General features: G+C 38.1%; 1 protein-coding gene across 4 annotated transcripts in view; it reads right to left on the bottom strand.

Annotated features, from left to right (window-relative positions):
* Nucleotides 1-15,820, bottom strand: part of CPNE3 (copine 3) — a 76,567-nt gene that overhangs the window by 16,789 nt on the left and 43,958 nt on the right. For all 4 annotated transcript variants that reach the window (XM_030553404.1, XM_030553405.1, XM_030553403.1 and 1 more), the window contains 6 exons: nt 11,398-11,469; nt 9,726-9,809; nt 8,513-8,602; nt 4,639-4,737; nt 1,264-1,350; nt 332-391 (listed from right to left, as the gene is read on the bottom strand). In XM_030553404.1, coding sequence (XP_030409264.1) covers nt 332-391; nt 1,264-1,350; nt 4,639-4,737; nt 8,513-8,602; nt 9,726-9,809; nt 11,398-11,469 — 492 coding nt within the window. The remainder of the gene's footprint in view (nt 1-331; nt 392-1,263; nt 1,351-4,638; nt 4,738-8,512; nt 8,603-9,725; nt 9,810-11,397; nt 11,470-15,820) is intronic.

Raw genomic sequence — 15,820 nt, 5'->3', positions numbered from 1 at the left:
AACAGAACTACAGACATTCCCATATTAGATCAGTTTAATGGCTGTCAAGCAAACTACATTTGTGATGAGATGGTGTAAGACAAACCCAAGCAACACAGTTATATCCAGCACTGACTGGGCACATCTGAAGATTCAGAACTCATGTCTGATGTTAGGAGTATCATATTTCAGAACTTTCCAGGTAACCGTTAACGAAACAGGCCAGAGGGCCTCTGGAAATATGGGCTTATGCTTCATCTGCTACAAAAATAAACATGCTATTAAGAAAATCCATAACACATTACAGCTTATGCTGAAAAATAAAGCAATTTTGTACACATAAAGTACTTACGGTGAAATTCAGCTGACATCCTCCCATGATGTAATCAAGGAATGTGCATTCCACTATAATCTAAAAGGAAACACTGGTTTCAGCAAAACCCAAAAGACTGAGGCAACTTCTTAATTTCCTAAAGGCCTAGTTTTGCTTCCCATACTGCTATAAAGCAGTACCTTTACTCCACAAATAGTGCTTCTAGATTTCACTGAGTATTCAATAAATAAGGCACTATGCACTGTGCATGCCAGTACTGGGCCCCTTATAATTACTTTTAAACAGGATCTGGGTACATGGAGAAAATTCATATCATGGAAATATTTCTTACATTAACCAGGTGTTCAGCTAGTAAGGAAATCAATACTATGGTACCTATTAATTGCTAGGAAGTTTAGTGCTTTTTGTGTTTAAGACAATGCAAATCACCACTTCCCTTGTCATTCCATGATACATGCAAATAGAATTTCAGAAGGCTGTTTTATTATTTAGGACCTGAGCACCCCCTACTTCCCACCTCAAGATACTACATGAGGAATTCCTTTATTTAACTAGTAAGATCATCCTATTGAAAATAAGGTTATGGAGGTTTGATGTTTAAAACATCTATTTCTAAACCAAAAGGCCTTGTATAAAACAGTAACACTCGCTTGCAATCTCCTGTATAGGAAACTAAATCCAACTCTCTATAGAAAAATTCAGTAGTAATATTAATTGCATTCTGAGTCTATGTAAAGCAATAACATTTTATTTTGTCACAGTACTACTTCTACAACATTCAAAGCAATACTATCATCTTATAGACTCAAATCTTTCTGCAGTTTTCATACATTTTACTGTTACTTACACTTGGGGTAGTTGAGGCATGTTAGATCAGAGGCATTGTACCTGGACATTTGTAAAAAAAGAAAACTCAATAGAGTTAAAAAATGAAAACCTTGAGTACCGACCTCACAGTGTTTCACACTCACGACACCAGAATTTTTGTAGCTTTTCTTCTTTTGTCTTTTCTTCTCATTGATGCATTCAAATTCAGCCTAAGGGAATGGAAAAAAACAACAAGATTACAATCAGTACAATTTATGCAATACATTTAAGTAATACCTATCCAGAGCTTTAAGTACCTTTGCCTTACATTGAAAGTGCAGTCATTGGCTGTAAAACAAAAGCAAACCCATCCTCCTCAGAACCAGAAAAAGAAAAATCCTACAGGGCAGGCACAAGTATCAGCCCTCTTTGTACCTTCTCTCCCATAAAGCTTCGGAAGAGAAAGGCCTTGTGCAGCTCTTGGGGAGAGTGTGAATTTAAAAGTTCTGGACCATCTTCAGGTACTAGGCTGGATTAAGGCATAGCCCCAAGTAAAGAACATTGCAACTATTCTGAAGGCAAGAGGGGCATGGGACACGGTAGCAAGATCTGCATCTGAGAAGAATGGCAAGGAAGATGCAACCAAACAGATGAAAAAGCCACCCAGTTCTCTTCTGCTATAGGGTTGCTCAAAAGCAGCTGAGGATTCAACAGTAACCCAAAGACTGCAAGCTCCAGTAACAAATGGCAGGATCACACACTCTCCTATAAAGCAGCTCACTGATGCTTCTGTCTTCCCAACATCGCTTCCATTTTATGGAAATTGGATTTCAGCCAGCTAGTCCTCATTCTTTACTTTTCTCTAGCAAACACCGAGTCGGATATTCAATAGCCCTGGTCATAAGTGTGTGCTTCCGCCATATGTTCTAAGTGTTCAAACTGATTTCTTAAGTGGTTTGGGGCTCCATTGCTTCCTAAGCCACAGGACAAATGTTTTCATTCAACTAGCGAGATTAAACCCAACAACAGATTGAGTGTTAAAAAAAAAAAAAAAACTTTGCAAAAAACAAGCCTCTTGTACATTCTCAAGTCAGTCAGGAAACACCTGAGCTCCAAATCCTTCAAAGTGCTAAGCGCCCTAAGTTTCCACAGTGAGAAAGAGGGGAGCTCAGTACCATTCAGGATCAGGCACATACCAAGGGCTTGCCTGAAAAATATTCCCTCCACTGGAATCAGTGGAGATATGTTGAGGGTAACAACCTGCAAACAGTTTCTGTAATGCAACAAGACATTAAATATTGCAATATTTTATTCTATTAGAGTATTTCCTGTTTGTTGTTGGTTTACAGCATGGATAGAACACAACGGTAAGACATAATTAGAACTGAAACAAATTGTGGTACTTAACAAAGAGGCTAATCTAAACAGCCAGGTAATTTCCTGATTAAATTTTCCATATTTAACTCTGCCTTAAAATTAAAAAAAAGGTCTTCTGTGAAAATGTATTAACTCCAACCACCATGTGGATTTTTGTTAAATCTTATAATTTTCATTAGCATGTCCTCCCCCCACTATCCCAATCAAGCAGGCTCTCGCCAGAGAATTCTCTCAGCCTTTTCTTAATTTGTGGAGCACAGTCTGCATCTCAACACCAGATTCTTTTCAGTTTACACTGGTGTTAAGATCAAGTAAACATAATGACTTCATTGAAGTCATTCCAGGATTAACATGGGCACAACTAAGATGAGAATTGGGGTCTTACTAAATTCCACTTTACAGGACCTACCACCCAACTTTATTCACACAGGAAATGCTTAATGTCAGACATGGTCCTAGTGGAGCCAATAAGTAAAGTTTTGCAGGATTGAGTCTCAGTTCTTTTGAAAAAAGAAATTTCTGGAGCTCAATATTTCCTCTGTGTTGTCTTGTAGCTTTAATTCTCAGCCAGTCTCATTCTGGCACACGGATGGCTCTCTGACTGGATACAGCCAATGTGTGGTCTAGAAAATACATGTAAGGAAGAGCTTTCTTGAAGCATTTTCAAAAGAAGCATATGTAGATTACATCTTATCACACTTTTTTTAAAAGCAGAAGATAGCAGCCTATAGGATGGTGCATTTTGATTCATATCAAATCACAGTGTACTTCGGTGGCACAAAGGGAGCTCACTATATCACAGGATTAGGGTCTTACAGAGAGCGTGGGTGCATTTAAAAAAATAAGCCACACAGAAGTATGCTTCAGTTTTTTTCAGTTTTGGACCTAATGCAATAATTGGTTCAGTAAAATGGAACCATATTTTATTTAAATAATTAACTTACAGAAGAGAAAAATCTTCCTATGCTATAGCAAAAGAGTGGACTAAATGGTTTCATCCTTGCCCTTCAGTATTTGTTTGTGTAGTTTAATTATTATAGAAAGATGCACATTACTTTGCTTGGGGGGAAAAGCTGTATAAATGCCAGCCTGCTTCCTAGAATTTAGCAAGATGAGAAAAAGCACTAGAAATCGCTCGGAAGCAGATTACTTATGAGCAATCACTTGCTGAAATTATTTACCAGTGCTGTAAAAGGAAGTGTTAGATTGTCCTCGCTCTGTTTCAGGAAGTCTTCAGAAACAACCATCGAGGAAGCAACATGGCCGGAGCCGTGATTATAAAATATAAACTCATTAGAAGCTAAGTATTTATAATTAGTAGCTTTGAAGAATTCAGCACACACACACACACACACACACACACACACACACACACACACACACACACACACACACACACACACACACACACACAATACTTCAGGATGCTTTTAGGTTTGAAACCTGCATGCAGTGTACCTGATCACTGAACTATTTTTCATCTTATGTGCAATTAAAGAAAAATATGGTAGAATATTGCTTGGGACACAAGTCAATAAAAATAAAGAGATTCTAAGCTAAGGTAGCTGAGTGGCCTTTAATGAAATTTATGAGGATGCAACCTGCCATGTTACAAGGTTTACAGCACTGTTAACGTGTCATAGCAAAATATACGGGATAGTGTGGTTTCTGAGTTTTTTTAAGAAAGGAAATAAAGACCCAAACAAATGAAAACACTAGGTTGATTTCTGTGCACTAGTAGCTAAATCTTATAGTCTTCGTTCAGATTTATTCAATTACTTAAAGTGAGCAAGAACCAAACCTGAAAATTAAGGATAAAGTAAAATATGAAAATAATAATTCAGGCTTTGGCCTTTTAACAGCAGTGATGGCAGACTAATCTGCATTTTGATGATTAGGGATTGGTGAAATTAATTTGGCCCAACAACTTTTTTGTAATGGCATATCTGACAAACAACGAAGATATTAAAGTCTGTAAAAGTGGATTTATAATGGAAATGCCAACTCAATCAACTGAATTGATGTTACAAGGACTGCCATAAGGCAGTTAAAAATTCACAAAGATACTTTGTAGCCTTTGCTCAAAACGAGTAAAGCAATTTCATAAAAATGCTCAAGAAACCTAGAGGCTTTGGACTTACCGGTGAGGATCGAGAAGCTTCCTTCAGTTTTGACATTGTGGTTAGAAAACTCCCAATGAGATCATGAGACCCATCGTTGTCATAATCATAGCACTCTACCTAAAATGAAGCGTTATCCAGGATTAGCAATAACCAACGCTCTGAAGTGACATTGCAATGATACTTCTATAACCATGTATAAAAAAAAACTGCCATTTTTCCCTGTTAGGATTTCAAGCAGGGCAGAAGTTTGCCCTATGCCATAGATTTAAATTAGTGGGGCACATATACAAGTGTCTGAAGGCTAGGCTTTAGCAACTGCAGAAAGGTAACTGAGTCTCACCTCCTACTGGATCAAATCCTCCAAGCTGCTGAGCATCCTCAACTTCCACAGAAGTCAATGAGCATCAAGGGTTCAGTATTTTACAGGATCAGGTCCAATATGATTAGTTAGGGCTAATGCTACTATTTTATTCTGATCATTTTTAGGGAAAGTCACTCCATAGTACCCAGTGCGTGCACCCTTCTGCCATTATAGACTGGAGGCCTGATTTTCAGAGATACTGACATTAAACTCTTTTTGATTTCACTGGGAGATGTGGATGATCAGTACTTCAAGTCAGGCTCTGGGTGGTTAGCAGGAGAGCAAAGGCAAGTAGACTGCATTACTGATCCACAGAGAGGCTCAGAGACAGAGTTCAGTGTCTTTCACTGCAGCTAGACTTGAGAGTTCTCAAGACCAGCAGTCTTGATCTGTAAATCCATAACTTCCTCAGAGATACTATGTTGGCTAAAATCTCTCTTTACCTGTATTTATAGCTCAATGGTAAGACTTCACTGATCAAATCAATTCAACTTTAACCCAAGAAAGGAAGAGCAAGTGAGAAAGGAAAGGCATTAAGGTTATTCTTTTTGTTTAACGGGGTGGGATGGCAGACTGTCAGTTTATTTAGCCCAGCTCTATTTTTCCCTACTGTTATTTTAAACTTTTCTGAAGAACCTGCTTACATACATAAAAAAAAGTAATAAAATGAACAGGCTATGAATGTTCTCCAGAATGTCCTAATTATAATTCTGAATTAAGTTTGTATATTTAAACTAACATTGCACTAACGACCTCTGCCTATGAATGATTTTTTGCTCTGCTTATAGGTAAGACAACTTACTGAAATAAAAGCTTTCTAGTTCCAAAATTTCCATTGAAGCACTTTTACATTGTTCAGGACAAACATACAGACCCTGGACAAAAATTTTCCTAAACAGATTCACTCTAAGCCATACTGCTGTTCTCTATGCCCTTCTTTACTACTCCCCATTAAGACAAAAAGTATTATACTGTACACTAGCACATTAAAGATATGTTTTCTTTAACATTTCATTTCTGACCGAACAAAAAAAGCTAACTACCTAATAAAATCTTGGGCTTCTGAGAGAAAACAATTGCCTGCATAACACATTTCACATTTCTACATTACTGCCTTTTAGATTGCAAGCTCTACAGTGCAAAGACCGTGCAGCCTTCTGTTGGCACAGCTCCTAGATACATTTTGGCTACCACTGTAATAAAAAAATACATAATACATGCACATGCATTGAACACCAATTTATACTGCATACAGGCAACAACAGTATCACAGATGGAGAAACAAATTTCATATACAGGCAGATGTGATGCAGATTCTTTAGGCTCTCTTATGTTCAGACAATCAGATGTTCACCTACTCAAGCACTTGGTGGAATTCCTAATACTGAAGTTATTTTTTCATTCAATGGTAATAGCAGCTTGTTCCAGGGTTATCATAATTGTCTTTTTTATTTGAAGACAGAAAACATTTCTGGGAGTTTGATATATTAAATACATCTAGCCCGATGTTTCTTTTGAATCAGAAGGTTGATTGCTCATGCAACAATCTTGGTGGCTCCCTCTAGCAACAAACATTATCCATGTTTCCCTCTTCCCTCCTCAGAGCTGATGAATTCAGGCATGCTAGTTCCAAATGAGAGAGGCTCACATTTGTGGTACAGAAAGATATCACTGACTCACTGCAACACACACACACAATTTAGAAATAAATTGGAGATGCATAGCAAGTTGGTTTGTGCATTACTGCTGAATACACAAACTGAGTGTCTCAGTGTGTGAAGAGGCATTCATACTGAGGAAAGCTAAAAAAAAGTCATTTTTACTTACTATAATAAGATAGCCTGTTATGCATGCCACTGTGTGTATAAAAGTGTTAAAGCATTGTTTAATTCTTCTTCAAAACAACATTACCACAATTTTACTGTCTCATCTGAAAGTAATTTTAAATCCATAAACTACAATTTCAAAATAAAATGCTGCAGAGATTAGAATCTATCCTGTTTTATTTTTGTAAATCTGGAGCAACTCCATGGAAACCCAGCTGCTCTGAATATACACCCATGTAACCGAGATCAGAAACTTCACAGCAGGTTTTATTATACACTGACACAGTGTATTCTATTGGGTGATAAGATTACATTCTGGACTGTGCTGAGCTGAAAACAACCCTAACTTAAAGGATTTATTTGGTCAAAGAACTACAGTTTTAGTGGGACCATTAAATGGAAATGAAAAATGCATCCATGACATGTGGAGAAGAGCTGTCACTAGCTTTCTTTCCTTCCCCCTCTTCCCACCAGGTTGTCAGATTCTGGGCTTACTTATAAAGATATTCTGCTTTATCACTGTTTTATTCTGTGCAGGTTTATACCCATACTAGCTAAGTACCGTATGTTCCAGTTGTGCATTAAGCAATGTGACTAATGTCTGTCGCATGTGATTTATTCTCTTGCATCCTCTCCCCAGGATGGGAATAAGTGCTATGGTGTATCTTGATTTGGTAGGATTTTGTCTAAATGTACAAATTGCTGTGACAGATTGGGGAATATGTCTGTCAATTTATGAATTCCATTTTGATTTTGTGAATGCCATATTATACTTTAACTTTCCTGAGTGTCCCTGGGTAGACATGCATTCAAAGTGGCAGCTGAACTGAATTAAATGAAAATGTGAATTTAAAATGCATTCCTTCACAATAAGGCCACTTTACTTCCTAATGAGACTATCCATTCAAGGATTTAACGTGATTTAACCATTGCTGTAGACACTGAGGATCGATGAATTGGTTTAGCACCCTGGATTTGGCAGCTTCAGTTGAAGCTCAAATCAACAAGATGAAATTCAACGAAGCCAAGTTTAAAGTATTATGCTTAGGAGGGAAAAAAAATCGTATGCACAAATACAAAATGGGGAAAACTGGCTAAGTGGTTCGAGCACTGAAAAGGATCTGGGGGTGATGCAGAGGATCACAAATTCAATACAAGTCAACAGTGTGATGCTGTCATGAAAAAGGCAAATGTCATTCTGAGATACATTAGGAGGAATGTCATATGTAGATCTGGGAGGTAACTGGTTCAGTACTAGTGAGGCCTCAGCTGCAGTACTGTGCCCAGTTTTGAGCATTGCACTTTAAGTAAGGTGTGGAGAAATTGGAGAGTCCAGAGGACAGCAACAAAAAGAGAAAGATATTTAGAAAACATGGCCCATGAGGAAAGGTTGAAAGAATTGAGCATGTTTACTCTTAAAAAAAAAAAATGAAAAATTGAAGAGGGAAATACACATTTATTCTAGGTTAATCATCTTCCCTAACTCCGGAAGTCAATTTGACAAAAAAAATTTAGGAGATACTGTAACACAAACTATCAGGTCATCATTATCATTCCTGTTTTCTGTTACTTATAATTAAAAACCTTTATTTTGAATTTAACTTAAAACTAAGAGGATAAACCAGTTAAATGAATATTCACTATCTTTGCCAACTGTTTCTTTGATACATTGCATTTGTTTTTAATGTATCTATTTAAATATTACCTTGATTGTTTTATCCATATCACTGTAACACAGAGAATTGAGGGATATTTTAAAGGGCTTCCAGACAGGATTCAAGTTGTTTTTTATAACCTGCCAAAAAGATTTGATAAAATAGTATTGTTAACAAGGCAAGATACAGAGGGACTGTCAGTGTTCCTCTGTTTTTATTCCATAACTATTACTAATATGAAAAGTGTTGACCAGTGAGGCAATCACAAAAAAAAAAAAGTACACATGACAAGGATATAACAAGAGCCCCAATGGCTGGATCTTCATAACACAAGAAAATTTTGTTTAACCCCAACGCTGTGGAGGAAGTTGGATGCTACTGCTCACTGCTAGGTCAAAATTTTCCAAAGGGGAAATTTAATCTATCATACCATTTAAATTCCAAACTGGAGAGGATGTAACATTCCCAGTACCTCTGCACATGAAGACCCAAAGCATATGCAGCATTTTGCTATGTACCCCCGCATCTTACCAGTGGGAGCAAGACACTGGAGGTAAAATTATCATCATTTCCAGAAGTTACATTTCACTCCACCAAATGTTTATACTGAACCACCATTTCCAGAACTATTTTCTCCAGAGATTTGATGGTTGTGTGTGTGTGTTTTGGGACGGAAGTATAGTGTAAGTCAGCAAAGGCCACTTTATAACCTCCTCATGTCTATCAAGCAAAAAAAGAAAAAAAAAAAAAATTTAGTGCTATAAGGGACTGTGCCTTCTTCTAAATTTGTTCATTATTTAAAAAATGATTATGGCCTTTGGCTCTTCTATAAGAGTTCAGAAATAAGTTACACACTTATTTTAAGTAGTAAATATCAGACCTAGCTGAAGTTGGCAGTCTCCAATATTAATATTATAATAGCATCTAGATGTTCCTACCAAAACTAGACCATTATGCTAGACACTACATACATTTAAACAATCCCTGCCCAAAGGGTTTACAATCTAAATGGAAAAAAGAGTAAGAAAAAAAAGCAGTATTAGCCACATTTGAGTGCCAGAGACATTTAATGACTTTTAAGGTCACACAGAAAAAAAAAGTCTAACAGAGCTGGGAAAACTCAGGTCTCCTGTGCCCCAGTCCGGTGCCTTAACCACAACATCACCTCTCCTGCTCTGAAGGTGCTGTATCTTTAGTGCTATGTTATGCATTTAAAGTCAGTTTTATTGAGTTAATCTAATTTTTTGTAACAACCTCTCCTACCTCAGTTCTGTGAACCATCACCCAGTTTCCTTCTGAGGTCTGCTTGTGGAACTCCAAAAAAGGGTCTGACTTTCCAAAAAAATCCTGAATTTAAAAAATAGGCAGTTAACACATGGCATGAATGTTATCAAAACACTAATTAATAATATACATAGTCAGATAAATGGAAAGTAAACAAAAGACTTTCCTAAAAACTATTAAACATCTTTCTGATGAAGAATACAAATTATTTTTCAGGTATCACTCTCATTATTGCTTTTTAAAAAACAGGATTGTTTATATTAGCAAGCCAAAGAAGTGCATAGCTATGAGTAGACTAGAAATATTTTTAAGTGTAAGGTGAGATTTTGGGCTCTGTAAATACTGCCAGACAGTTCCATCCAGACAGTTTCATCTCAGGACAATGGGGCTACTAGGTGTATGAAGGGCAGGACCTGAATTCAAAGCTGCCTAATTAGCACATTATAAAAATGTAAAATAGAAGCATTTCTTCCCTACGACACCTATTTTTAACATCTATTTTAGAATTTCACAGAGCAATTAAAGTGTCTAGAGATTCTAACACCAGCCCTGAAGTGGCTTCTTTATTATAATGGATTTGTCCACTCTAACATATACTTTATAGTGCTGCCTGAAAGTGTACATTTTACAGTTATTTTAGTAAGTAAAACTTAAAATTAAATTGCAATAGCATTCACACTAATGGAAAAGCATTCACACTGAAGATACAAATCTGTCAGTAATTTATATGGACAGAGTTAAGTCTTGTTCAAAAATATTTTGGGCAATATACCTGTCTTACTTTAGAAACAGGTAAAGATTCATTCTAAAAACTTCAATGTACTTGTATACTCGTTCATAAGCTGAATATTTGTGGTAAAAGGGTGATGCATCAAACAGCAGGGGTCAGCTTATAAAACAGGTATATACCAAACTTTGAAGATTTTAGCCTCTATGGAATCATTGAATTGAATATCTAATACATTGTTGTTTTGTTTACCTGGAGAGTCTGCAGGCATGGAGCCCCTTGGATCCCTGTGGCCTTGGTTTGCTGTTCCCAGCCACTTCCCACAGCTCCCATTGGCTGGGAACGGCGAACCACAGACACTAGGAGCTGAGGGGCTCCGTGCCTGTGAATCCTCAAGTTAAACAAAATGTTCAGGCCCACTATCGGCTTACCCTAACAGGCCAGGAGCCAAAGTTTGCCAACCTCTGAAATATAGGGCTGGCTTATGAAAGGGTAATACAATTTTTACTTAACCATCTTGGGGGGTGGGGTGGCTTATAAACAAATGGGCTAATATAATATATGGAGATATACTTTCTCATAGAACTGGAAGGGACTCTGAAAGGTCATTGAGTCCAGCCCCTTGCCTTCACTAGCAGGACCAAATACAGATTTTGCTCCAGATCCTTAAGTGGCCCCCTCAAGGGCTGAACTCACAACCCTGGGTTTAGCAGGCCAATGCTCAAACCACTGAGCTCCCCCTCCCCCGCCCCTGAACAAGTATATATGTTAATTCACAAATGTTCTGTGTTCTACTGTAAGCAGTACAGTAGACTCAAATTTCTCCAGCAAAGAATCCCAGAATGAATCAACCCCTGTCATTACTTATTTATAAGAGCATCATTATTTTAAGGCTTTGCTATTACAAATACAGCAATTAAGTACCTTATTGTCTAGTTTCCTTGCTTCTATTTCGAATAAGACCACTCTATTATCCTTTACTTCTTCTGCTGTAATCTAGGTAGATAAAAGAAAAACATTTATTCAGTGTTCAGATACTATATACTTTGCTAGTATTATTCACAACATACCTAGAAAGGGTAGATGTGAAATATTTATTTAAAAATAGAAGTAATTGGAGTGCCTTGGATGAAAAGGTAGGACATAACTCGGAAGTGTTTTGAAAGCATCAAGCAAGCCACAAAACTCGTATGTTAGTTGGTAAATAGTCTCATTTTACAAATAACCAACCCAAGGTACAGATGTTAAGATTCACATTTTCAACAGTGGCCACTAATTTTGGATGGCACAAGTTGAGACACACAGGTCTTGATTCTCAGAGGCATTCACCCATAATGCAGCTGAAGTCAACAGATGCACAGAGTGTGAACACTCAGTGTGAACCTCTGAAAATGGGCACCAAAAATTGAAACCCCCAAAGAGGGACCACTTTGAAAATTTTGGATTATTTAATTTGTTAAATACCACAGACTCAGTGCCAAAACCAGGTATAGAACCTACAAGTTCCAACATCAAATGTTCCCGTTCAGTGAGATAGAAGAGCTTGCTAGATGAATTAACTATGCAGAGGTACATTTTTATAGAGCTTCTCTCACATCCACTCGATGGTGAGATCTGTCTTTATGCAGTACAAGTTCAATTTTAGACCAAGCTTCTAAACTGTTTTCTATAGTTTAAAAACTGTGGTGCAGCACACTTGAAAACCAGCCTGTAGTTTCCCTTATGCTCAACTGTGTTTATAGCTAAAAGGCAGTCAGCATTCTAAGAGGAATTTTACTGCTGTCCTGCCATTTTCAAGGGCAAGAAAGGGGTGCTTGGTGGGGTCTTTAACTCTATAGAGAGATCACAGACTGAAGTCAGAGTTTATCTGTTGGTCTCAACTTCATAACTAGCAAATAGTCTGTGGGAGGTATCATCCTCAGATGCAGCGTACTTTGTTCCATTACGTACTCGATCAATTCTGATACAGGAAGAACATGCAGCTAGTAAAAAGAATGCCATTTGTATCTAGTCTTCTGGACAACAACAACATTACAAACTTATGGACATCATTGATGAAAGTACTATAATAGCAGCTAGAAATCGTACATGGATCTTGGCTTGAAAAAAAAAAATCTTATACATGGGAACTGATCCCTGCAAGTTTGCCAAAGCTTGTGCTCTCTGGCTACAAAAAAAAGTCACTTTAATACACAATTTGGAAAGTCACCAATTTTAGCTGAGTAAAGTAGACCAGATTTCTACATTTCACTGTATAAAATAGAGGTGGTATAAACTAGGACACTAACATAGTAGCTTGAAGACAGTGTACAGGACACATGAAGATATGATCCTTGTGTCACTGAGTAATGTTTAATTTCCTGCTTGGCAGTATCCCAAAATACTTAATTAACAGACTCTGCCTGTTAATTGCTGATCTCAATGGAGCATTCCCAATAAAATTGCGCTGCCAAATCTGTCTACCCATTTTGCTAACATCCATCACCACTGTGAAGAATATAAGAGATCTGCATTAATTTTATGATTCATCTTTCTTTCTCCCAGTGAGTTTGGTGGTTATTTTGATGCTGGCTAAAAGGTAAAGCTAAATAAGTCTTTGTTAGCACTGGTCTACTCTACAAACTTATGTTGGTATGAACTACGTCGCTCCATATCCCTGAACGACGTAGTTATATTGACTCATCTCCCCATTGCAGGCAGCACTGTATTGACAAGAAGGCTTCTCCTGTCAACGCAGCTACTGCCTCTCGGGGAGGCGGAGTACCTGCACGGGAATGCTCCAATCAGTGCTATGGTGGTGCAGGGTGCAGTTGCACTGCTGCAGCACTATAAGTGCAGACATGCCCTTAGCTTTGGAACCCAGACAATGGTTGCAGACAGCGCCAAATGCTGGCGCTCAGATACACTGAATCCATTGCTGGAAGTTTGCCTCTGTCCCACCTGGGAAGAAGCATAAGCCGAACTAACCAGATTGTGTTGCTTCACAGCAAACACAGAGCCTTTGAAACGGATAAAAGACTACCAGTGAACTTGGGGGTGGGGGGAGGGAACCACAGTAACTGAAGGGTCACACAGAGGGGTGGAGGCTGCACTCTCCAATGCTGGGGGATTACTGGGATGGCGGTTACCTAAACTGCAAGGAAAGGCTAAAGTTTAGGTAAGATCTTTATGCATATTATCTTCTGTTTGAATTTTTTCCCTCTCCCTTTGTTGTGTCCATATAAATAAATCACACTGTTTTCAACAAGGTGTTCTGTCACTTCCTGGAGAGAAGTCAAAGCAGGAGCCAAAACCCAAGTGGACCTGCCAAGGATACAGTTGATGAATATGGGTGCTGTGACCTGGGGACCCGGCCTAAAAGTGGTGTGAGTTGCAGGATTCAAGCATGAAAGAAGTACAGACCTGTCACTTGGATTCGGGTGCCCACAGAGAGACCAAGTAAGGGAATCAAAGATAGAACTTGCCATAAGCCATGACAACCAAGCGATCCAGGAAACTACAGGCCTGTTAGTTTGACCTCAGTAAATACAAGGTCTTGGAACAAATTGAGAGAGAAAGTAGTTAAGGACATAGAGGTAAACAATAATTGGGATAAAAACACAACATGGTTTTATAAAAAGTAGATTGTGCCAGACCAACCTGCCTTTTTTCCTTTTTTGAGACGGTAACTCATTTTCTAGACAAAGAAATGCAGTAGATCTAATCTACCTGGATTTTAGTAAGGCATCTGATACAGATCCACATGGGAAATTAAAATGGAGAAGATGGGGATTAATATGAGAATCGAAATGTGGGTAAAGACTTTGTTAAAGAGGAGACTACAATGAGTCATGCTGAAAAGCAAAATGTCAGGCTGGAAGGAGATAACTGGTGAAGTTCCTCGGGTATCTGTCTTGTGGTCAATCTAATTTAACATTTTAATTAACGATCTTGGCACAAAAAAGCAGAAGTGTGATAATGAAATTACAATGTTGGGAGGTATTACTCATATAGAGGAGGACCAGAACATCATATAAGATGACTTGGAGAACTTTGAAAACAGGAGTAATAGAAATGGGATTAAATGTAATAGTGCAAAGTGAAAGCGCTTGTTGTTAGTCTTTAATACATGAATTTTTGCTATAAGCTGGAGAAATATCAGTTGGATACAACAGAGAAGGAGAATAACCAATACACCCAGGTCAATTACAGAACGACTATGAGCCACCAATATGATATGGCAGTGAAAAAGACTAACGCAATCCTAGGATGCGTCAGCCAAGGTATTTTTAGTAGAGATAGGAAAGTATTACCATTATACAAGGCACTGGTGAAATCTCAACTGGAATACTATGTGAAATTCTGATCTTCCAGTTTGAATTCATCTTTCTTAAACATGGAGCAGGTGAAAAGAAGAGCTCCTAGGATGATCAGAGGAATAGAGAAACTACCTTACAAGAGGAGATTTAAGGACCTTGGCTTCTTTAGCTTAACCAAATGAAAGCTGAGGGAGATGACTGCTTTCTAGAAATACATTAGATGGATAAACACTAGCGAAGGAGAGAAGTTAAGGGACAAAGCTGGCACAAGAACAAATGGATATAAACTGGCCATCAATAATGTTAGGCTTGAAATTAGATGAAGGTTTTAGCCATCAGAGGAGTGAAGTTCTGGAACAGCTTTCCAAGGGGAGTAATGAGGGAAAAAACTTGTTTCAAGACTGAGCTTAATAAGTTTATGGAGGGAACAGTATAATGAGACTGCTTACAATGGCGCATAGCAGATCTGCAGCTGCTATTAGCAAATATCCCCAATGGCTGGAGATGGGACGAGACAGGGAGGACTCCGAGTAACTACAGAAAATTCTTTCCTAGGTGTCTGGTTGGTGGGGTTCGTCCATATGCTCAAGGTCTAACAGACCACCATATTTGGGGTCAAGAAGGAATTTTCCCCTAGGTCAGATTAGCAGAGCTCCTGGGGGGTTTGCCTTCCTCTGCAGCATAGAATATGGGTAACTTGCTGGTTTGAACTACTGTAAATGGCAGATTCTCTGTAACTTGAAATCTTTAATTCAAGATTTGAGAATTTCAGTAACTCTGCACAGGACAGGCTGAGTGAGGTTATGTGACCTGTGAAGTACAAGTTGTCAGACTAAACGATCATGAGATTCCCTTCTGGCCTTACAGTTTATATTAACCGAATATCTCTAGCCACCATAGTACAGCCCCTACTGATGCTGCAAAACTGACCCCAAAAATAAAGATATTAATGTGCTCTCCATCCAGTCAATAGCTCTTGCACCAAGAAATACCCTTCAATGCCAGCATGGTTGTTGCTTATATTCTTATCGGTTGCCAAATCTACAGTT

This window comes from Gopherus evgoodei, chromosome 2, assembly GCF_007399415.2.
Source record: "Gopherus evgoodei ecotype Sinaloan lineage chromosome 2, rGopEvg1_v1.p, whole genome shotgun sequence".
NCBI classification, from domain to species: Eukaryota; Metazoa; Chordata; order Testudines; family Testudinidae; genus Gopherus; species Gopherus evgoodei.
Note: the sequence above shows the minus strand (reverse complement) of the source record. Positions and strands in the feature narration are given on the sequence as shown.